Genomic DNA, 23002 nt, shown 5'->3' on the forward strand with positions numbered 1-23002 from the left:
GTTGGTGAGGCTCAGGAGCGTATTGAGAAGGAGGCAAATGGTGTTGAAGCAGAGATCATAGACAATACGGCGGCGGCTGCGGTAGCGAATTCGGCTAATCAGAGAGCGCCGCCGAGGTGTTCAAATTGTTGGAATATAGGGCATAAGAGAACTAGGTGCCCTAATTAGTGTGTGAACAGTGTTAATTGAATATATTGGTTGGTGGTTATTTTATATATATTTTCGTGGTAGGGTAGTTGGGTAGGTGATCCGCTGGCTTACATGATCCACTCGCTTACGGGTTACGTTAAATTTCTCCGACGCGTCACGACTTTCACGATTGCGACGTTGGTTTCATACCCAAGTGCCTCCTGAATACCGTCGACCTTGGATTTTGAGATGGATCTATCTATGTTCTGCCAAAATAATCTTCTCTACACACAGGAGTCTTTATCAAGATACTGTCTTGGAGGTTATCATCCAGTTGATCTTGGAGATACTTTTGGAAATGATCGTTACAAGGTATATCACAAGCTGGGATGGGGTGGGTTTTCCACAGTGTGGCTTGCAAAGGACAGAGAGTCAGTTTACTTCTGGTTTTTCTTCGTTACGGCTAACTAATCCTATATCAGCCGACAACAATGGGTATCGTTGAAGATCATGACCGCAGATACGTCAGCATCGCGAGAGCTGCAAATGTTGAAACATCTGGAGTCGTACTCTCGAAAAGAGCTTTCTTCCAATTATGTTGTTCAGCTGCTTGATGCCTTCACTCATGAAGGCCCGAATGGGGTCCATCAATGTCTTGTATTTGAATTACTTGGGCCTTCAGTTGATAAGGTCCTCTCAGACTACCACGAGAGCCATGAAAGCCTTTGCCCAGAAACCATTTTCCGGATGTCTACACAGCTCTTGAAAGCCATCAGGTTTATTCACAGTGCCGGCATTTGCCATGGAGGTAAGGCCGCTTCTGCTGTAATTGGTCGTGGATTGTTGCCATTTTACTCACATCGTGTTAGATGTCAGTGGCCGGAATATCGCATTTACTTGCTCTCATTTATGGAAGCAAACCGAGGAGCAGCTTTTTGATGTTCTCGGATTCCCGAAACTTGAGCCGCTCACCCGTGTCGATGGTGCACCTTTAGGAAATGGATTACCGACCCAGCTGGTCAAGGCAGCAGATTGGGGTGAGTGGATAGATGAGGACGACGAGGATATTAGAATCCTTGATTTTGGAGAGAGCTTCTTCCAAGGACAGGAGCCTATAAAGCTGGCTCAACCGGGTTCATTAAGGTTACCAGAGACGATTTTCACGGACAGTTTTGATTATCGGGTCGACTTATGGCGCACAGGTTGTATGGTATGTCAACATAACTTCCCGCTGAAGCAAACATACTTACGGCGGTATGATGTGAAGATTTATTTTTTCTTATTCACGACATGGCCATTCTGGTATCTCGGCGAAGATGATGTTTTCATTTTCCAAATGATTGGTTTTGTGGAGAGTTTGCCGGCTGAATGGGAGTCTAAATGGAGATCAATGATGAAGAAGTCTACCCATGATTTGAAGCTAGAAGAAGGTAAACAAACCGATACACGCACAAACAGAGCCGTTACTAAATATGCTCATAGATTACGGAATGTCGAAGCTCGAACGGAAGTTTGCTGGGCTGGCGCCCAATTCAACACTTGAGCCTCTACTTCGTGTGACTCAAGGATTGATGCGTTTCCTACCGTCTAGTCGCTTGACTGCAGAGAACGCACTTGATATGCTGGCCAACGCTGAAAATTAATGGTGGACTGCTAAGAAAAGCTGTGTCATCTAGTACGACAAATGCATTCAACACATAATCAAAACACCAGTATCCAACGCGAACACGCTTGTCTACACCATTTCAATAATGGTATCTCTTTCTTCACGTTCTCGACCCAGTCACGAATATTCTCCACAAAACTTCGGGCAATTCCAGGTTTGATCCCCTTGCCGACAAAAAATCCTGGGTTTTGGTCTTTGTAGATGTGTTCAAGTTCAAAGCCATCTGAAAGCGTCATATCGCACGCTTGTCGGAATTCGGCCTTCAGAGCATCGTCGGCCACATTTGATGCGAGCCACTCGCCGTATTTTTTTGACAGCTACGTCCTTAAGCCCAGGAATATTCAATGAGGCCACTACTTTCAGGCCAGCTGAGGCATCACCCGGAGTTGTCGAACCCAAACCAGTGGGATGGGTCTGGTTGAAATTGATATTAATGGGTGGGTACGGCAACCCACCCCCCATAATAATATTACCACCTTTGCGATTTTCTTTATCCTGTCTCTGCTGCTCCTCCATGTAAAGTTCATCCCGGATCTCGGCTGGGACGTCTTTGTGCGTATTCAGGACACCGCCCTTCTTGACGTAGGTGACCAAACGCCTAAGAGTCTGCGTGCGAAGTCGACAGTGCTTTTTACCTATAGGATCCAGCCAACAGTATGGACCCAAGTGGCATGCAGCCGAATCACATTTCATCAAGTCATAACTCGGCGACAAATTGATTGCTGACCGAGTATCAGCCGGTGCGATGGTCTGCTGCGGTATACCCTTGCAATGGCTCCCCACACGATTCTCGTACCCAGCACTTTCAATGTGTCTCCCCGAGTGTCCCAGAAAGGAATCTTTGCTCTAATAGCATGAATTATCGCATAGTAACTCCAGATGATCGTCGAGGGAGGTAATGGATATGACGTTTATATGAAGGAATCACGAATCGGAACATGGATCGGATAAATGGTTCCAGTTCAGTCACAGAAGCAATGCAATACTTCCTATGAATTTTAAAATAGCGACTTGGGGCAGTCCCATATACGAGGTATGTGTTTGGCAGTAACTTTCGGCATTGCAACCATCACTATGTATCAAGATTGAGATGCATGTTAATGTTTAATCCAGGAGTTCAAAGACGGATTCATGAGGATCCCCTAAGTAAAAAATTCACCAGCGACTGAAGATAGCGTATGAAAAGGAGTTTTGGAAACTATTAGTTCAAAGTACGAGGACTCTGTTGCCGCCAAGTCTCAACCGTTATTAAAACGTAGAACGCACTGTTCAACAATATCAACGTTCGTTTTGATGACCTCTCTATTCAACAATGTAGCAAACAGAAAAGTTCCTGTGGGTAGATCGAACCTCTTTTTGACTGGGGCCGATCTTTCGGCTAGTTTCAATTAATCCATATTACATTCAATATGATCATCCCTCTGCTCAGTGAGCACCGAGTCATGCTCAGCGAGCAGCTCGCCGATCAGATTATAGCACTTTTTCTACAGTAAATTGCCCTGGGTAATACGAGAAAATTTCGTCACCCTGGAGAACATAAGAGGTAAGCCTCATTGGCTAATTTAGAGGGCTCGGGTCGAATCTAGGTAATTTTTTATGCCTGTCTTGATTACAAAATCCCGTGGGAGAAGTCTCAAAGCTGGAAGTAGATTCCACAGGGCCAGCCCACAAATTGACTTTTTTATACTAACATCTACAATTCTTACCGGTGGTCGAACCAGAAAGAATACTAGCAACAACATGGTAGACATCCGGGAGAGAAAATCGTGGCAAGCGTGAGAACTAGCTGTATGTATGTGTAAAGCAGCCAACTCAGCGCCGATATTTCATTGCTAGAGTTTTCTGCCAGTGCTGGACACATTTCTGTGAGGTATGGCACCGGCTTTGGCGTAGATATGCCTAGAGATCAAAGGTACATGAGAGTTACAGTATCGCCCAAGCTGTAGCTTCTCTGCTCGTGCTCGGATGGCACGCCGGCTTCGAAAGACACCCTCATTTTCGAGGGGACGCTCGCTTCGGAGAGCAATAGTCGCTTTGGACGCCATGTTCGCTTCGGAGGTCACGCTCGCTTCTAGCAGGGATGAGCTGAATGAGTATGAGGCCTTGGATTGTTTTCTCGCTGAATATCAATTTCAATATTGAGATTTCACTTGAGAAAATATCTCAACGCCTTCACTGTGTTCCATATTAGGAAACCCAATGGTACTGTTGGTATCACCAGCTAGGTACTGTGTACACAGTTAAGTGGACAGTGTGTATGCTTCCAAAGCAAAAGTCAATTGATTCATGGAGATAGATGTTGATGCTCAGTTTAGTTGGAAAACACCCCTAGATCCCACACGCCGGCCTTCGGCGGTCACAACACCGGGGCCGCAGCCCAGCGCAAGAATGCGTACACCAAGCAAGGGATGTTATCCATCGGTCGCTAACAGTGGGTCAGCTAGTTTGTTCTCACAGGAGGATATATCCCGACAGTGTTATATTCGACCATTAATCTATTGATCTACAGCCCTCACGTCCCATTGGCCACTTGGGAGTTGGAGTGATGCCTGGTGAGCCGATAGATTTTTGAACCTATTATCAATGTAAATGATGGTACGGTCATAGCCGCAGTTGGAAAGAAGGCCGAAGTGTACTTATAATCATATGTCGGCAAGAAAAATGGAGAACGACGATAATCTCTTCAAGAAACAAGGGCCGCTCATTCTCTAATTTGGGGTTCAATAGGTTTTGATAATAGGGATTGCCGTTGCCATAGCCTAACGTCATTTGGGATATATTAGCAATGGTTACTCCCGGGGAATCAATTTTTGCAGGGCTGTCGCAAGAGGTTTTCCTGCCCGGATGTAACAAAATGTCACAATGGTATCCAGTCGGCCCATCCTTCTCTGTGCCGTATATCGTGGACAAAAAGTTGTGTACCATATCAGGGTTGGAAATCGAATCGCGATTAGAGAGAGTAGGTGAAAAGGTACTATCCATTAGTCCCGACATTCTTCAATATTAACGGCATCAAGCTGGGCGTCTCGGTCAGCGGATCTTCGCTTAATGACCGAAGTTTCTCTCTTTTGCCTCTCCTCAGCAGCGGGGTGCTGTCTTCGATGTAGTTCACATTTCAAGCCGGAGCTTCTTACTCTAGCGATATAGCCTGGCCCACATCAGAGGCTGCTTTTCTGATACTCTCGAGAAGTGACATTTCCTTCAAAACGGCCAGTATTACCTAGAACCAATATAGGGCTTGAGCACATACGAAGCCAAAAGGTGATCGGAGGCATCGACCTCCTCTTCACGAGAGGAAGTCTTACCCCGGACACGCAAAGTCATCCCAACGGCCAAACACACAACAACAACGACAAGCTCCTCCAAGACAGACATCACTAGCTGCACAGTGACATTTCCGTTGAACAAACTAAAGTCAGGGTTGCGTGAGAACCACATGACTACCGAATAGAGGATGCGGACAAGAAGAAAGGGCGCCGAAATGCCCACGGCCACTATGTTGCGGTGCTCGCCCTTCTCGAGAGAGTCGCGCTGCCATACAAGAACAACCAAGAAGAGGCACATTACCATCCACGAGACAAAGAATAAAATCACGCCGACTTTAATCTTGATGTCGGGATTTTGCATAGCCTGAGGGGACATGTCGGCCGTGATGCCGGCAACAGTGAGCGCTAGACAGGTGATTGTCAAACAGTGGAAGAAGTAGAAGGCGAAATGGGGTAGTGGCTGACGGCCGGTGGTATTTCTGACGGACAGATTACTAGACGTTCGTGAGTATTTCATAGTTCATAATCAACGAACATGGATCAATGGTAAAACTTACGCCCGCGAGAGGAGTCCTGTACATGCTAGGAGCAACGGAGACAATCCAATAGAGCTGCAAACTGCGGAAGCAACATATAGGCCCATTGCGGTCGGGTTGTTTATTGTTGCGAGATCGCAGCATGTGCCCACGACACGTGCCTGGGCGAAAACATTAAGGAAGAAAAAGCCGCTGCTTCTGCGTAGACCGTGACGAAACACAAGGAAGGCGGATAAGAAGAAGACAGGGAGGTAGACAATCAACTGGAGTATAGAAATGCCATTGTGGTATGTGACGGCCATGGTGAAATGTTTGGTTGGTTGGTTATTTGCCAGTTCGATTGTTGATTCAAGTGTAAAACCAAATGCACTTGACTGATGATATCAAGCAATGGAAAAGACTGACATTTTCTAATCATCGAACCACCCAAAACAAAAATAAGTGTGGATATTTGCCGTGAGTGTGGAAAATTTTCTGCTTCGCCCATTCAGAGATTCTGGTGTGCTGGCATAGCCTCATATCTCGTATTTTGGTCTTGGCGAACGGCTGAGGCGGGATGCATATGTTCAGCCTTACATTAACTGAGTTTAAATGCCGATCCATTCCCCGCATTTCCCATCTCGAGATGAGAGAAATCTGCTCATTGAATGCCAACTAGGAACGAATCAATGAGTGAGTTAGGATGAGTGACACATTTACGACAGAACTCCAACAATATGAATACTTCGAATCCGTGATCCTTATGTTGATCGCCATATGTCTCGTATGACGATCAATACTTCTTTGGAAGCATGGGGCTGTGCCTCGTACTCGCGGTTTGGTGCTTGATTTAGGCATAAAGAGTGGAGATTTTATTTTATATCTGCCACACTCTAAACCTTTTTGCTATAAACTGCCGACTTGGCAAGAGGGAAAATTCCATGTCTCCAACGAAGGGTGAGTGAACTTTGTTATTAGTGGTTGAAGAGGCTCTCCTCTCCTATGCAGCCTCCGACATTACTTGGCACCTCACTGTCAACCTTGAACGAATCCTTACTTCTCTTTTCTGGGTAATTGATACGACTCTTCATTGTGGATAGGGCAATATGCGGTCTAGTGTCCGTTGATGGCTCCACTTTTAATTATGATCTCCTGGTCTAAACCCTGTTCTCCAAGAAGCATCGGACTTCCGAGGAGATAAAGCATTTGGATCTCGCACTTGAAGGAAGTGTCGTTATTTTTTTTATTCTTGTGGAGCTTCTCAGGTATTTATTCTGTTGCTTCTTGTCGTCAAATTACCATTCGAGAATCACAATGTCTGCAACAGGACCTGGTCACGTCCTCAACGCTTCTGCCCCAGCTCCAGATCAGAAAAGTGCTCCTATCACCTCCCTACAACTCTATCGCCGGCTTTTCCAGGGGCGCAAACACCTGTTTGCCCCCTCTGACATATCATCGGCCCATTACTTCATCGAGAACCCCGTCCCTCATAAACATCATGGCTCCTGGAAACCAATCTTTCACCGAGGAGATAACCCGAAGTACTCTCCTACAACAACAGTGATTGGGCGTGCCCGCCGGACAGCCATGTGGAGCTCGTTCCGTCTGTGGTTGGGCGATGGTGTACGAGAGGTGTTGGAGAACGAGAAGCGTGCGAAAACCAAAAAAAAAGCGGCCAGGAAAGCTAAGTGCAGGAATATATTTGGCTTAAAGCCGAAACCGCCGAAAGAGCCACTGGAAGAAGAGCAGCAAGTCCTTGGAAAGGTTGTGCTTGTTGAGATGCGCAGAAAAGGGCTATTCACTCGCAAGTTTGAATGGGAGGTGGATGGGGTGCAGTACCGATGGTCCGGAACGAGGATGTTCGCAACTGGACCGATGAAAGGTGTAAAGGGGTGGACCCACGACTTGAAGGTAAGCCTTCTAGAAATTGGTGTTTTGAACGCTGATCTCGTCGATATGTTCCAGCTGACTCTCGATGCTTTCATAGCTGGTTCGAAAATCCGATAATGCTCTTATTGCGACTTTTGAAAAAGGTCGTTGGGCCTCATATTCCAAATCAATAAGATCTGGAGGTCCTCCGAACAAAAAGAAGCAGCTGATTGGCAAACTCCAAGTGAATATTCCATCAGGCACAACTTCAAATATCACTGTACCTCTCAACGGACCAAATCACTCTGCATTGTCTAATATCACAAGCCGAATTGATGATGTCATCACCGGGACACATAAGACGGACGACCGAGAGCTGAACATCCATGGATCCCATGCTGGCAACCTCACGGTGGACGCGATTGCACTGACATGCTGGACTGTCGTGGAGGCCGAACATCGACTTCGATATAAAATTCTGGATATTCTTGAAGAGATTGGGGAGAGTGCTGGAGGTTGAAGAACTTATTGACCATCGTTCTGGTGATACTGTATGTAAGAGAGAGACTTCGTGTCGAAATCGAATTAGAGGTTCATTTGAATGAACATTTTATTGCCACTGTAATGTGCTCCCATGATTGAAACTGCCAAAGAAAAGATTATGTACTATCATTGTATTGAATATTCCCGGGAGCTCGCAGCCTCGTTTTATTATTCTCAAAGTAGAGACAAGATGGCTCTGAAACTCTACAGGAAAGAGTGGTGCCCAGCAGAGTCTGCTGAGAAGCTGGTGAACAGAAATAAAACAGGGAATCAGTGAGCATGAATGAATGTCTTGACGGAGAACCCGACCATGGAGGTTGCAGCAACCGGTTGACAGAATCTTGGATGGTTTAGCGTTACCATAGTGAATATAGTGGTGTGCTTTGATTAGCGAGCTGTCAAATTAGGGAAACCTGGGAGAATAAAGATCTCAAAGAAAAGATATATCAAAAAAAGAAGCTAAAAGTGAGGGAAATAGGTGGCTATTTATATTCAAGATTGTATCGGCATCTTCGTGCATCGCATCGAAGTCCGCAACCCGAAAACGAGATGTGATCAAAGCATCAAGGAACATCGTGTTAGTTTAAATTGAGATCTCGGTGAACTAGAGATGCATTGCCATTGTGAATGAATGAAACAACAATAGAGAGCGAGTCCATGCCATATTCATTTCTTATACAGAATGAAGGATCGTGGTCGTCAGGGGATAAGCTCGAGAGTAAGACGCTGGAGAGTACAAGCAATGTGAAAATAGGTCATTTCTTGGCCTGAGCTCCCAGGGACACCCGCAGGCACCAGAGCGCTTATCGTCGAAAGAAGTTAAACAAGGAAAGGAGGGCTGATGTCGGCCAGCCGGAGCATCGGGGGTTGAGCGATCAGGCTGCTCCTTGAGCGACCTCGAGCGCTCCCGGAGTGCTCCCAGATCTGCTACCGGAGCACCTTGATCGCTCACCCCTGATGCTACGACAGGCCGACATCAGCCCTCCTTTCCTTGTTTAACTTCTTTCGACGATAAGCGCTTTGCTACCTCAGTCGCTCCTAGGTGCTCGAGGGAAGACATGCCCTGATCTCCCACTATTGTTTCCCGCGCTTGCTCACTTGAGCTTAGAGCGGCACTATCCGCAAGACGATAACGATAATCGATTATCGGCCGATAATCTGCGGATAACGATACCAATTCATTATCCAACTATCCGCAGTTTGTGGATAATGATAGTTCATTTTCTCCCTGCGGATATCGTACAATATCTAGTGGATAATAAATATGACCGTGGGTTAAGGGGCCAGATACCTGTGGTAGTTGAGATAAATGTGGCGGGGTTCGGATGATCGTTTGGATGAACCTAACACCGACACTCCGGTTCATCTGGGGTTTGATCCCGCAGATGACGGAACGAATGAACTAAAAACCCGGTGATCCACACAGGATATCATGTGTTGAATAATGTAATATTCCGATAAAGTGGCAACGGCCCGATCGGGCCCATTCAGCTAGCCATAACATCGGTCCTTACTGGGCCATCCATAAATTACTGATTACATATTGAAGAGGGGAACGCTCGATGGCTGCACGCGCTGAGACGTGCGGGTCGATTCAGCAGAAAAACCACCACAAAACACACGCGTAGCAATCAGGAAACAGCGAGAAGCCCAAATGTAGGGGTCAGGTCGGGGAGGTGTAAGAAGGTGTATTCTAGAACTAGCTATCCGGCCACTGTATACTGCAGGCTATGTCACATAGTCTGGATGGCACCCATGTAGTAGGGGGAGGGGGTCTCCCCACTACAATATTTATTACGAGCCCTCGCTATAAAAGCTCGATTACGGTTTAGTTCCAAAACTTTCCCACTGGTGAATCGGGCTTAGTAGGCAGTACCACGGGTGCGTCAGCGAGGTTGCCAGATTTAGAAGTTAGCTTCACGGCGTCCCCCATCCATCCATCCACCAGTTTCCTTTCTTCATCCGCCTTCCAATCATTCACACACCATTCATTCGACACCATTTTCTGTGCCGAGTTCGCAATGGCCACTACAGTACGACTGGCCCGTTCGACCTCCCGGGGATCGGACTTTGAACTTGCATACGCATCCCCAATCATTCTCGAGGCCAAAGGCACAGATCGGCGAAGCATCGAACGACACAACAGCAAGAAGCACCGCCCAAGGTCCATACATGACGAAGAAGGAAAGATTGGCAATGACGGCCGCAAGCGGCGATCCCAGGGAAGCAGTGATGATGAAGGAAAGCTGACTGAAGACGGCTTTTCCAACGAGGATCTGCGAGTAGGAGGTCCTTATCTCTGCTCCATCCCACTTTCGACAACCCATATCCCCGAGACAAATCCACTTTCGTCGCTATTTGTGCGAAAGTCCTCCAACGGTCAGGATCTTGGAACACGCATCTCTAGCATACTTAACAACACAAATATCCGGATATACTCTAGCTGGGTACGCGGCGAGTCGATAGAGCTCTGCCTCCGACAGTCAGAATTCAACCCAGAGCCGCATCCCGTCCCAACTATCGTCATCACAGCAACTCGCCAAGTTATTGACGACACCTGGCTCCAAGCAGTCCGACAGATCTACACCTTACTATGCGAAGAGAATCTCGCACATGTCTCGGTCGAGATCGATGATCCCCAAGCAGTCGATCCACCTCACACCTCCCCCATTCAACCAGATGACGAAATTTATCGCCACTGGGACCCTGTGCTCGCGAAAATACTGGAAAGTATTGAACTTCGGGATATTCTCACTATCGGATGTTACCGGCGCGGAAGAAGTTCAGAAACCTCAGAGAATGCCCCAACAGTCCTTGTGATGGTAGACGTTAACAGCCGTAAAAGCTGGAAGGCTACAAGAGACTCGATCGCCAAAATTCTGACTGACTTTTCTCTGCCTATGGTTGCAGTTGAGATTGTCAAGGACAGAATCAATTTGCTCCATCGAGAAACAGGATTTAAAGAGGAAATTCTGGGTGCTCATGCAATTCCTGGAGGACCTATCGCAGCGCTGAAGAAAAAAAACGCATCTGAAACCATTGGGGGGTTCATTGAGCTTCAAGACCAAACGGAGGGTACCTGGCTCCGGTTTGCATTAACGTGTTTCCATGTTATCGATCTCGACGATCGGGACATAGTTGGAAGTCAAGATCTTGCAGGTGAATAATGAAAACATGCAAAAGTCTTTCTAATCCATACTAACTCGGTTAATAGCCATCAAGGACTGGCGGCGAAGCGGCATCCCCATCTACCGATACAAAAAGTCACCAAGGGAATTCGCAGTGCTTGCTCGAAACATGAAAGTCAGTCATCCAAGTCTGCTTGCCAAAAATGAACAAGACAACCTTTCTCATGGACTGATTAGAAACATCAAAGCATCTTCGACTTATCAACAAGCATTGACGTTACGTGATGAAGGATTTTTTGATGAGCTTAGCCACCATAAAAAGGAGAGATTCCATTTATTACAACAGAAAATCAATAAGTCTGAAGCCAATCTTGACCGCGCCGCAAAGTTCTTTGAGCAATCACAAAATGTCCTCGGCACTGTTTCCGCTGGTTCAGGATTCAGAACTATTGAGCGCCACACCAGTGAAGATAAAGGCTACCCCACTGAAGTCGACTGGGCGATCATCAGTATCGATAGACATTGGTCAGTTTCAAATAAAGTGAGTTTCTCCTCCAGTTGACAAAACAGTCTGAATAATAATTTCTAACAAGATATAGCTTGACAATGAGACTGGTCTTTGGGAATTGGCCTCTGCGAAAGACCTTCGAGACCTCGAAACCGGTCCTGATCAAAACCGCGAACTACAATTTCAAGGGTATCGTTCTGGGCGTCGTCAAGTCCTATACAGTGGCCTCAAAGTGGCGAAAATCAGACCAAAGTCTGAGGGAGAGACGGAAGAACCTAAGTCGCTACAGTACAGTGTATGTGGAAATGACAGCAGCCCTCCTGCGACCTTTGGCGATTCGGGGTCTTTACTTTTCAGGTCTATTGGGCAGGATGTAGTTGGAATGATTTTTGCCGGCGCGGAAATAAACAAGATTGCCTATTTCACGCGCATTGACGACCTTCGCGAAGATATCATGAAACAGACCCGTGCAAAAGATTTTCGGATGCACAATGCATGATTTTCAGGGATAGATGATGATGGTGCTCGCTCCCAGTTCAGTTGCACGTTATTCGTTTGATTCTCTTTTCATTTAATACCTATTCGACAGGGAATACTTTAATTTCAGTGTTATGCAGTCTTCCATGCTATCACTGAAATAGCAAACTTGAAAGGATGTGAAATGAAAAGTTAGCGCTTGCAGGAGCAATCTGGGAGTAAACGATAAGACTGGTTTGATTTCAATCATGTGATGTATGGATGACTAATGAATTGGTAAAATGAACGCCTAAACTGGCGTCGAATGTAGCCATTTTCGGCGCTTAATTTACCGTCACTTAGCGTTGGGGTATAAAAGAGACCACGGCAACAAAAATAATTACAACTACGGATCCTACAAAAGCGAAAATATTGGCATCTCTCATCTCGCATTACATTAAGCGCCACTCGGGCAAAAGTAGCTAGGGTATCAACATCAACGCCCGCATCAACCATTGTTTGTCACCTTAGTGGTGAACAACACGTCTGCGCCTCGGCTTCATCGCCCATCCAGACAAACAGGTCCAGCCTGCACCAGTCTTCCGTCCTTCATCAAACATAGCACCAAGTCCCTCAAGGAGCTTGGCCCGATCGCGACCCATCTCCATCCGCAACTGAACAAACCACTGCTCCCACATCCATCCACCAAGAACTCCTGTAATACTCGCGATATCCCCAGTACTACCAACTGGTCCCTGAACCGCTTCATAATCCTCAATTTGACTGTGCACCCGTGGAGCTGGTGTCTCGCGTGGAGGCTGCGTCTCCACGGGCTCCATGCCCATGGGAAGGAACATCCAGGCACGCTTGATGTCGACAAAGCCGCCGGCGCGCAACCGAGAGAGGAAGCTCTTGGATGCGACAGGATCGTAACCACGAGTGCGGAGGTTGAATGCGAACTCCACAGAAGAAGCGGTTGCCAGTGGGCCGGCGTGCGAGATCTCCGCATCCAGGAGCATGAACTCAAGGTAACCACCAGGCTTAAGGCAGCGACGGCACTCCTTCAGGACGAGGTCATACTCATCTCGGTCGAGACTGGTGGGGCACTCACTCTTCAACAGAGCATGCAAAGAGCGTGTGGTGATGACATCGAATTGATTGTTCTTGAATGGCAGCTCCCAGAGGTTCGACACGGAAACTGTTCTGTGATTTCGAGGTCCTTTTATCCCATTGTTCTTGACTTGGCTACCCTTAATGACTGAGTAGACCTTTGCATCAGGGAATTCATGAGCAGCATGCCATGCCCACTCACAGGCGGCGTGGCCACCAAGATCCAGGATACGGATCGGCTTCCGCTTCTGGTCATCCTGAGGATTGGAAGATTGCAGTGTCCGTGAAATACGCTTGCCAGCTGGGCTTGTGAGCAACTTGCCACCATTGAGCGATCGTAGAGCATCCATTGCCCACATGGGCTGGCACAGCTGGGACAGAACGAGCTGCTCCTTCTCGAGCTTGGAGAATTGGGCCTTCTCGGCAAGATCCGAGGTGATAATTGAGTTGCGCGGTGCCTTGGAGAATGGTCCTTTATACGCCGGTCGCTCTGGGCGGACAAGCTCATACTTGCCTGTCAGACAGTTGATGTGCATATCAACCATCCCAATCCTGAAAGACTGAATCGCGTCGAAGCGCATGTTGCGATGAAGGAAGCCGTCGGTCTTATCAGCGCGTTGCCGGATGGACTGGAAACCTCGCCAGTAGATAGAGTCCTTGCTAGCAAGAATTGGAGGACAGGGGCTGATGGCTTCAGGGACACCTTCGGCAAACCGAACTGCCTTCTTGGCACCAGCATCATCATGCTCCAAGAGCTCTTCCTCTCCAGTATCAGTGACTTCAGCTGCTGAATCAATCTCATTGATGGGGTTGGTCTCGTTCAAAGCAGCCATGTAGGACGCCTGGGCAGCAAGCCAGATACTGGTTCGGTCAAGGCTGCCGGCAGCACGTTCCTGCAGTTCCTGATCGTAGCATTCATCATACTCATAAATATTTCCAGATCGGGGAATCTCCTGGACAGCATCAAAAGCCACACTGATGGGGCTCTCCTGGCGAGTCGCGTGTTGAGACTGAGTGGGGGTGTCACATGGAATCCGAACGGCAGTTGGAGGACCATCACGGATTGCGGTGTCTGGATCTTCCTCATCCGGACGTCCACGCCATTCGATTACTTGCTCGACTACCTCTCCTTGATCTTGACGCCAGGGCAGATTGTAGAAACCTTCCGCGGTGGCCGAGTTTGGGACGTGATTGTGATTCGGGATAGACCAGGTATGGCGGGCACGCGGACCCAGAGAGGCAAAGAAACCCCCAGGCGATGGGATGCTCAGGTCACTGAAGCTGTAGCTAGACAATTCTGATGCAGGCGTGGCACCTTCGGCGCTTCGTGGGCGACTGGGAGGTGCTTGCAGCTGCCACATCTCTCCATTGCTCGAGGAGGTCTCAGACCATGCCTCTGGTGTGCCGTTGAGGGGAATGTGCTGGAGCATGGCCAGAGCGCCATCGGGCAGGAACAAGCCGCCATCGGAGGGAGTCGGTTCTCGGGACAGTTCATCGCCATCTTGCTGGTGGAGAGTCGAGGGAATCTGAGGGAAACGGCCGAGGACATGGCGCCAGTCCTCATGGGTATTCTCCAGGGCGATTGGCACTTCTTCGAGATTGGGACTGGATTCTTCATTGCCTAGGTCTCCGCGCTCGCTTCCATCTAGATCTGGTCGAACATGGATATCATGGGCATCCCAGTTGGTGTCCGGAAGGGAGTGGGTATCTGGCGTAGCGAGCGCACTGAGGTTGGATTCCTGGTCGGAGGATATACTGCCATCAAGTGAGGGCGGCGCATGCGACGCAGGCACAGACCGGGCGAGCATCGAAAGAGCCGCGGGTGAAACGGGGATCTTGGGTGGAGGGGTCGGTGGGATGGGCGAGCTCTTGCAGGCTCCATTCATAGAGAGCCGCACGCTGGGCGATGGGATGTCGAGGGTCAGGCCACGCTTGCGAGTACTCCCCGTGGAGGTGAGGGAGTTCCTTGTTATTGGTGTCACAAGGCTCCCAGGCCTTGTATTTGGCGCGGAGAAGCAGCTGTCACTCAAGCTGACATCGGTCGAGTAGTCATCATCCATATCTTCATCCTCCGTGGCATCGTACAGATCGTCGAATCCCTGCATCTGCTGCTGCCATTCCGTATCCGAGCACGAGGAAGTCGTCCCTGCCGACAGAGGCGACATCAGGCGGGCGAGTCGCGCATTCTTCGGGGTTTGAAGACCACTCGTCTTCAGGGTCAGCTTGGGGCTGATGACGGGTTTGGCTGTGTGTGGTGGGCTACCAGCGCCCTTTTCCGCGAGCGATTCGCGGTTGTCTTCGATTATGGTATTAAGCACCGTCCCTCGGGCCTGCCGGAGGGGCGGACATCGCGGTGGGCGCAAAAAGTCTGTCATTGTGTCCACTGTGATGGAAATGTGACAAGAGAAACAAAAAAGAAAGAGACGCCAAGTCGAGAGCGTGAGCGTGTAGCGGCAGGCTCTATGGGTATCGCAGGCGAGTAGGAGAATGCATCGACACCGATCAACGGGTCTCGAGATAGATGACTAGGAAGAGCGAAAAGAAAACAAAAAGGAAATGCTACAGCTACCAGAGCATGAAGCACACGAATGAATATGACGAAAAGAAAGACGCGAACTCCGGCTCAGTGGTCCCGGCTGTTAGAATGGTCTATATAATCGAGTGGGCGCGTATCTGGCTCCGGGGGATGTGCAGTGCAAAGGGCCGATCCCTGTTCATGACCAGCCGGTGGAGCTACTGCAGGTTTGGGCACCACTAGCTCGTCATATCTGCTGAGGATGGGGCCACACTTGGGGTGACCTGGATGGCGATTGGTGTAGCCGGCGAATGGGCGCCTCGCCTGGGGTGAAGTTCTCGTCAGAGACTCATGCGCAGCAAATTTGGTCGAGTGGGAACTCGTCGGGAACACTCAGGCACCGCATGGTGGGAGCAATTAATGCGGTCGTGAGCAAATGAGAAGTCGTGGAGGTGTGACGAACTGCTTGGCGGTCGCAGGGGGAGTTGTGAAGAGGGCGGTGATTGGCACCGCCTACGCGCCCGCCTCAGCTATCTTTAGTGGCTGCGATGGCCGTGTGACCGCAATATCTCCTCTTGCGGACATCTCCCTCAACAGATTCACGACTAATTATGCGACATGACGCACATTTCCGACAAAACCAGAGGCTGGGAGAGGGGTTTCAGGACATGCCTCCAATCAGCAGAGCGATGGCCGGGGAAACTACAGCAAGGGTTGCAGACTTAGCCAGAATTAATTATAGAAATCCATGCTAATTGACCCAAAGCGGGGATAATGGGAACGCACGACCTGTGTGCCCTATGTGACCATCATGGGGGAGTATACTCCGTTGAGAAGACATCATCGCGCAGTGACTCACGCTGGGAGGGACCAAGGCGCATCGAGCATGGCTCGGATTGGCTGCACGGAATTCAACCAAACCACTTGATTATGGTCAATTTCGTGATTCGTGGTTTTTGGGACCAGAGTGACATTTGAGAGCACTATCGCCAAGGATATTCCGACCGAAAGGCATGGCGACGTGAGAAATTTGCTCCCTTATAGGTTGTGCAATAGATTGTGATCACCACGAAGCCACTGGCCATGAACCTGATAGTTCGCGATTTCGAAACATCCCCGACTGTCTACCATCGAATATGCGCCCGAGAGGGGTAACAGTGTGCCCTAACACTTGAAGGTATGTGTATGTTTCAATCGTTAATCTGTAACTCAAGAATGTGCAGGATGGTTTCTTGATGCGACCTTGATGCATACCACAGCGGAGCATAGTCCATTTGCATGACCAGTCCAAAGATTGGAAACCCAAAGGAAATGAATCATATATCAAATTAAACCAACCAAATGAGTGAGCAGGCAAAAGGACATTGAGAGGAGTAGAGATAAGATGAGCAAAAAAGGGAGCATAAACGGAACACCTGAAGACAGACACAGACTAGCATTTGACCAGCCCCTGCACCTTGACCGGCATCCATGATACCATCGAACAGTGGGCGCCGACTGCCACAAAAACCGCATTACCCCCATCCCGGATATTATCGGTCCGTTTGAATTGTTCCTCCGTGTCGCCGACAAGCACATCGCGTAGTAAAACGAGGTCATCTCCACCATGGCTTCCATTACCCTTGGCGACCTGCACCTCATAGGGATTTTTGAACAGGGGGTGGACGGTGCGGTCGTCTTTTCAACTTTTCACCATCTCCTTGTACATAGTTCCCTTTCTTTCGTCATCCCCATCTTCTCGAGCCGTCTCCCCGACAGCCGAATAGCCGCCCTCGACAGCCGTGGCCTCCATCCGGCCTTTTCTTCCATTCAAAACACAGCGCTATCCTTCCCATGGCGCGTATGCGTGTATGTCATGGCAACGCAATTCTTGTACTTGATAACCATGGAAAGGATATCCTCGATCGTGATCCCTTCGACAAAGCAGTTGCGGTCGCGCATATAGCCGTCTTCGTGCTCAAGCATCCAAGTAGAGTATCTTCATCTTGGAGCTGTTTTCGAGGTGAATAGCGAATAGATTGTTTTTTGTTTCTTTGTTATTCAACGAACTTTCGGCCAGGTTCTTCTCTCCGCGCCGCTCGGCAATCTCTGGCATTGAATCGAAGGTCACCAACACAGTAAACCGAGATAGGCTCCGTATCTAGCCAGAAAGGAATCAGATCAAAGTAGCGAATCGACTTGTGCATCTGATACCGCCGCTATTCTCTTTGTTCGCGATGCCAGCGACGCATCAAGTCGGACCCATGGATACAATCCAGAATCCAGTCCATATGAACCGTGGCAATCTCACCGATCAGGCCAGAATCAATGACCTCGCGGATCTTTGGTATGATAAGGCGAATGGCGATAGTTGAAAAACACACGCACCTGCTTCCCAGTCCTTTTTTCAGCATCAGTCATGAGTTGGAGCTTCTCGTCGTCGATAGTCATTGGTTTCACGGTAATGACATCGCAACCTAGTTCCATCGCACGGATGCAGTAGACATGGTGAAAACGGTCGATCGTGGTGACGATGACAACCTCCGATTTCTCTTGAGCGACCATTTGATCGACGTGTAGGTTGGCACAGGCCGTCCTAAGTTCAGCGATGCGATCATTGGCGGCATTCATACGTGTCTGGTTTGTATCGCAGTGCAACGATCTCAGCAACATCTTTGAAATCTTGATGATTTGATAGCAGAACTCCGCGAGAACCCCCGGTGCCTACAATGGCATACATTTTAAAGAGAGCGGAGACGGTCATGGCGATTTGGTCGATGACATCCTTGCTTCAAACTTGGCTGATCACGGATGATAATATTCATGAGATCAAAGGATGGGGAAATGACACCCTAAAGTGATGCAGTAGTTCAGATGGTTTATATATTCAGATCGGCTCATGCAACAGACATTTGAATCCGCGCCTGTATCCCATCTGCGACTGCATTAATCTAATCATTTGATCCTCGCTCCTTCATCGTTCCAGCGAGTGTCGGATGACATGTACCAAGTCGTTCTGTTCTGGGAATATCTAGAAGGTATCCCGCGGGGGCGAAAGACGAGCCACCTGTTTGGTTTAGCCATAATTGCTCCTAAAACCTCGAGAGAACGACCAGATGCGACCCTGGACTCCCCAATCAGCAGTGTCCAAACCGGGGTCGGGGCACGGCCCATGGGCTAAGGACCCGTCCGGGGCTTCAGCTGAAGAGCCAAGGTGTAGAGGAGGGCAAAATAGTTGGTCACTTGTACCTGCGAATTGATCCATTAGCATGGATATTACAACCAGATTTGTGTTCTTTCAAATACACAGACCAGTGTTTCATTTTCAGTCTTTCGCTTTTCGCTCTCGGTTATAATGACAGATTCAGCTTTTGCATAGCAAGCTTTGCACCCCATCCATTACTTCTGCTCCATCCACTTTTGCAGAACAGCAGCGACTTGCAAACTGTTCTTCTCCATGAAAACCATATGTCCATTTCCATGAATACCGATATCCGCAAGTTGGAGATGTTGCGCCGGGACGCCAGCCTGCTGTAAGAACCGGACTGTGCACCAGTCATATGGCGCGTGGTAGGATGATTCCGTCGTCATAACCAAGACCGGCACATTGGCAAGATTAACGAGCTGTCTCGGAGCGGGAGAATCGGCCTGTATCACACAATCCGAGTACAGCGATGAGTTGGACGGAATGACGTGCTTCACGAGGTCGGCCGAATCAGCCAAGGCGGGCGAGTAGGTGATGGGGATATCGGTTAGTCCGTAGGCGCGTGTGGAAGAGTTGCTGAAGACGGCATCCTGAAACGGAGGGCCGGTGGGTTCGATGGAGACGATGGAGTGGACGAGCTTTGGGCGCACATCAGCAATGAGCCAGGGCATCAATCCGCCCTGGGAGTGCGAGAGGAGGATGACTGGGGATCCGATGGTGTCGAGCAAGGCGGCACCGGCGGCCTGGACAGTCGACTGTTGATAGGTTGATGAACTGAGAAACTCGACGGTTGAGGAATAGTAGGTGTCGAAGTTGGGGTCGCCCATGACGCCCGTGCCGTTCCACTGGGTGTGCAAAGACGCCTGCGGCCAGAGGTTGTATCGTTTCGGTGCGGTGAAACGTTGCTGCAACAGCTCGGCGCTGTATGTACTCAGTGTGCCATTACCAGGGAACCAGGCACTGCGGCCGCGAAAGGTTTGGTCGATGATATAGCAAGCGTATCCTTCGGAGAGGAAGTACGACGCCCAGCCCTCTCCGCCGTCGGGCTTGTTCAGCCAATTCTGCCACCATTGATTAGTCTCACCATCTCATCGTGGGAGGGAGTTGAATGATACATACGGTGCCTGTTTGAGCTTGTCCATGGATGAAGACAATGGGATAAGGCTTGGTTACCCCCGCGGCCGGGGTCAGCCTTTCCACGTACATCTGATCCGCGAAAACATGCTCGCCAGCGCTATTCTCGATATACTGTCCTCCCACATACATGTACGATCGCTGAGCTGGCACCTCACCGCGCCAGCTTGCAGCCGTCGCGGCAATCGCCCAGCCGATCAATAAAAGCCCTGTCTTGACATGCATCTTGCGGGGAGGGTGGCTTGAACGTAGGTGAACAGGGGTCAATTGATCAATATAAGCTCGGATGCGTCAGGTACCAAGCCAAGATTGGTCAAGATTGTAGGATTTGTTAATGAAAATTGAACGTTCCAATAGTTTTGCCGAATTTCCACCGCGACCGGGCTGTGTCGGGCATTTGATTAATTTGACGGCCCCCACGCGCAGGAAGGTGCTAACTACTAGTAGTCGTGCGCTAGTGTATAGTGTACGGAAGGTGATGGTATTACCCTATGGTAGGTGAGTGTTCAAATGCCTGTTCAGAAGCTGCCTGGGCGAATGATTTGATGATGGTTAGTAAAAATCTCTATAATTCAGGCATCAATTATTTGGAATTGGAAAGAGATTTGGCCTCTACTTGTGTATAACCTTCCGTAATGGTGGATCGAGTAGGTTGAGACACGCGGCAAGCCGCCCCGCTGACTTTGCCAAGAGAACCTTGAATCTCGCTTGCGCCTCTTTGTCGCAAAGGTTGTTAAATTAGATGAATCCTTCGATTGAAGATTTCTACCCATTATGAAATACGTGATAATAGTAATGCCTGGGGGAAAACGACTGATGGAAAACCCTCCGCCCATCATCCTTTCTTCTCTGGGCTTCTCCAGAGGCCGCCCGCAAACGCCATGGATTCCACCTTGATCCTACTTTGGGTGTTTACCTGGGTAGTAGTCGGCCTGATCATTCTTCGCCTGCTGCTGCGGAAGCGGAAGTGCTTGCAATTGGTCTTGGGGGATTATTTTTCAATGGGAGCGATGCTCTGTGCGCTCGTACGCCTCGCCTTGGTCCATGTTATTCTCATCTGGGGAACAAACAACATGTCGGCCAACTTCCGACAGACGCACGATTTTACCCCGGAGGAGATCCGGCGCAGAGAGATTGCCAGCAAATTTGTGCTTGTCAATCGAGTGTTTTACAATTCCTAGTACGTTCTGAGTGAAAATAGGATGCCGTATCGGCCAGCCATTTTTCTCATATTTCTTCTAGTCTTTGGCTGCAAAAGCTGGTTCTGCTTGATGCCTACCGCCGACTACTCACAAATCTCCGCTGGGAGAAGGTCACGATGATCACGTATATTGCTATATTCGCAGCGACTTACGTCACCGTACAAATCGTGACTTTTACCGAATGCGATCCCTTTAACCACTACTGGATGGTATTGCCTGATCCTGGTATTTACTTCCCCCGTGACGCTCGAGCTCGATTTGTGGTGCTCATCGAACTTATTAATCCTCTAACGATCGTAGGTATATGCTGCCAAGCACAGCTTCAATTGATTGTCCTTGGTATGTTTTCTATCAAGATAATCGTATCACATGGATCTAATGCCTCTCAAATTTCCATGACATTAGGTGTCCTCAATGTCATCACAGATCTTATGCTGATCGCCTTGCCGATCCCAATTCTAGTTCTTGTCAGAAGATCCATTGTTGAGTAGGTTTGCCTTGGACTAACCCATTATGTGCATCTCGTTCACACATTGCTCCATCCAGAAAAATCCAACTAGGGACCTTGTTCGCCGTCGGCCTCTTCATAGTCGCAATCACCATCGCTCGACTACCCCAAAATACAAAGAACAGCACTGCCCAGGTGAACAGAACAACTTGGGCGTCCATTGAGCTACTCGCTGCCGCTATCGTCGCGAACGCTCCGGTCCTGTATGGACTCCTCAAGGGACGAACGCAAAGGTCCAAGTACGCTGCGTCTGGGATCGGATCTTCTGGTCCATCAGGGCAGGGACTTCGAAATAGATCAACGAATGAGCCTGAATTCGAACTTCAAGGGACAAATCACAGCAAGAAAGGGTCTGCTCTTGGTGTAAATATATCATCCAGGAATTATCTGGATGTTGACGGCGACAGCACTCGGTCATTAACTCGAAGCCTGGAAAAGTAGGGAGGAAATACCAGAATACGAACCCAAGTTATTATTCACGAGTCCACATTTCGAACGTGTAACTCATGAATGTTTCCAGTCAATTTTGAAAGATTAGAGTCCATTCTGATAGAGTATTCCTTGGCAGAGCAAGCGACTGAACATGAGCGGCCTTGAGCATAGGCTCAGAAAACAGTTATCGCTCCACCCTCGCGATTGATAGTCGCCTTTGCAAATCCCTGAGCAGACATCCTGGCTCCGCAAATAGAATATCGAGCTCCTCGTAAGTCCTTTTTCCGGTCTCCGGAGGGCGGAAGTATGCTCAGACGTGGGAGAGCATGGTAGGTCCGCCGGTCAGGAGGCCAGCGATTCCTCCCCAATCTCCCCATTTCGTATTTAGAATATAAAAAGTCACCACACTGTTGACGATGTTCATGACAGTGTACGTGCCTTGTGCGAAAGTCCAAGTCTTCGCTCGGAGCCGATGAGATGAGACTTCGCCATGGATAAATTAAGGCCACAGACCAATCGTGAGACGCCAAACAGCGAACCAAACCAAATAGGCTACCAACGCGGCGAAGTCGAAGACAGTTGTTTGCGGACCCAGTGCGAGAAAGCCAAATAAGAACATCAACAGGGACAAGACGACACAGCCGACCAAGAAGATCCTTCTTCGACCATAGGTTCTGGTCACTGCAGACGACGTGAAGTTGCAGATGAGGTGAATTCCTCCGATACCGAGTGTCATCTTGAACGAATCATCCGAAGTGAGCCCAGCTTCCTGATAAAAATAAGTCGCATACCCTCGAATCACAAACCCCGTTGTGATCTGGATCCCCCAGGAATGCA

General features: G+C 48.9%; 8 protein-coding genes across 8 annotated transcripts; 4 read left to right on the forward strand and 4 right to left on the reverse strand.

Moving 5' to 3' along the window:
• Positions 1-378: 378 nt before the first annotated feature.
• Positions 379-1772, forward strand: N7532_009862 (uncharacterized protein; the record flags this gene model as incomplete). Its single annotated transcript, XM_056622353.1, has 5 exons — positions 379-560; positions 612-937; positions 999-1339; positions 1367-1559; positions 1612-1772. The coding sequence occupies 5 exons, from the start codon at positions 379-381 to the stop codon at positions 1770-1772; spliced, it is 1203 nt and encodes a 400-aa protein (XP_056469769.1).
• Positions 1773-5011: 3239 nt separating this feature from the next.
• On the reverse strand, positions 5012-5899 carry N7532_009863 (uncharacterized protein; the record flags this gene model as incomplete). Its single annotated transcript, XM_056622354.1, has 2 exons — positions 5012-5555; positions 5619-5899. 2 exons carry the CDS (start codon positions 5897-5899, stop codon positions 5012-5014), a joined length of 825 nt encoding a protein of 274 aa, XP_056469770.1.
• A 991-nt stretch (positions 5900-6890) lies between these two features.
• Positions 6891-7965, forward strand: N7532_009864 (uncharacterized protein; the record flags this gene model as incomplete). Its single annotated transcript, XM_056622355.1, has 2 exons — positions 6891-7487; positions 7564-7965. The coding sequence occupies 2 exons, from the start codon at positions 6891-6893 to the stop codon at positions 7963-7965; spliced, it is 999 nt and encodes a 332-aa protein (XP_056469771.1).
• A 2044-nt stretch (positions 7966-10009) lies between these two features.
• On the forward strand, positions 10010-12123 carry N7532_009865 (uncharacterized protein; the record flags this gene model as incomplete). The annotated part of the gene is made up of 3 exons (XM_056622356.1): positions 10010-11147; positions 11203-11657; positions 11716-12123. The coding sequence occupies 3 exons, from the start codon at positions 10010-10012 to the stop codon at positions 12121-12123; spliced, it is 2001 nt and encodes a 666-aa protein (XP_056469772.1).
• Positions 12124-12607: 484 nt separating this feature from the next.
• Positions 12608-15565, reverse strand: N7532_009866 (uncharacterized protein; the record flags this gene model as incomplete). Its single annotated transcript, XM_056622357.1, has 1 exon — positions 12608-15565. One exon carries the CDS (start codon positions 15563-15565, stop codon positions 12608-12610), a length of 2958 nt encoding a protein of 985 aa, XP_056469773.1.
• Positions 15566-17903: 2338 nt separating this feature from the next.
• On the reverse strand, positions 17904-18315 carry N7532_009867 (uncharacterized protein; the record flags this gene model as incomplete). The annotated part of the gene is made up of 2 exons (XM_056622358.1): positions 17904-18026; positions 18073-18315. The coding sequence occupies 2 exons, from the start codon at positions 18313-18315 to the stop codon at positions 17904-17906; spliced, it is 366 nt and encodes a 121-aa protein (XP_056469774.1).
• A 768-nt stretch (positions 18316-19083) lies between these two features.
• On the reverse strand, positions 19084-20248 carry N7532_009868 (alpha/beta hydrolase; the record flags this gene model as incomplete). Its single annotated transcript, XM_056622359.1, has 2 exons — positions 19084-19950; positions 20009-20248. The coding sequence occupies 2 exons, from the start codon at positions 20246-20248 to the stop codon at positions 19084-19086; spliced, it is 1107 nt and encodes a 368-aa protein (XP_056469775.1).
• A 656-nt stretch (positions 20249-20904) lies between these two features.
• Positions 20905-22174, forward strand: N7532_009869 (uncharacterized protein; the record flags this gene model as incomplete). Its single annotated transcript, XM_056622360.1, has 4 exons — positions 20905-21203; positions 21266-21564; positions 21631-21712; positions 21772-22174. 4 exons carry the CDS (start codon positions 20905-20907, stop codon positions 22172-22174), a joined length of 1083 nt encoding a protein of 360 aa, XP_056469776.1.
• Between the last annotated feature and the right edge of the window lie 828 nt (positions 22175-23002).

Source organism: Penicillium argentinense, assembly GCF_028826775.1.
Source record: "Penicillium argentinense strain IBT 30761 chromosome Unknown utg000010l_segment0_segment0, whole genome shotgun sequence".
NCBI lineage: Eukaryota > Fungi > Ascomycota > Eurotiomycetes > Eurotiales > Aspergillaceae > Penicillium > Penicillium argentinense.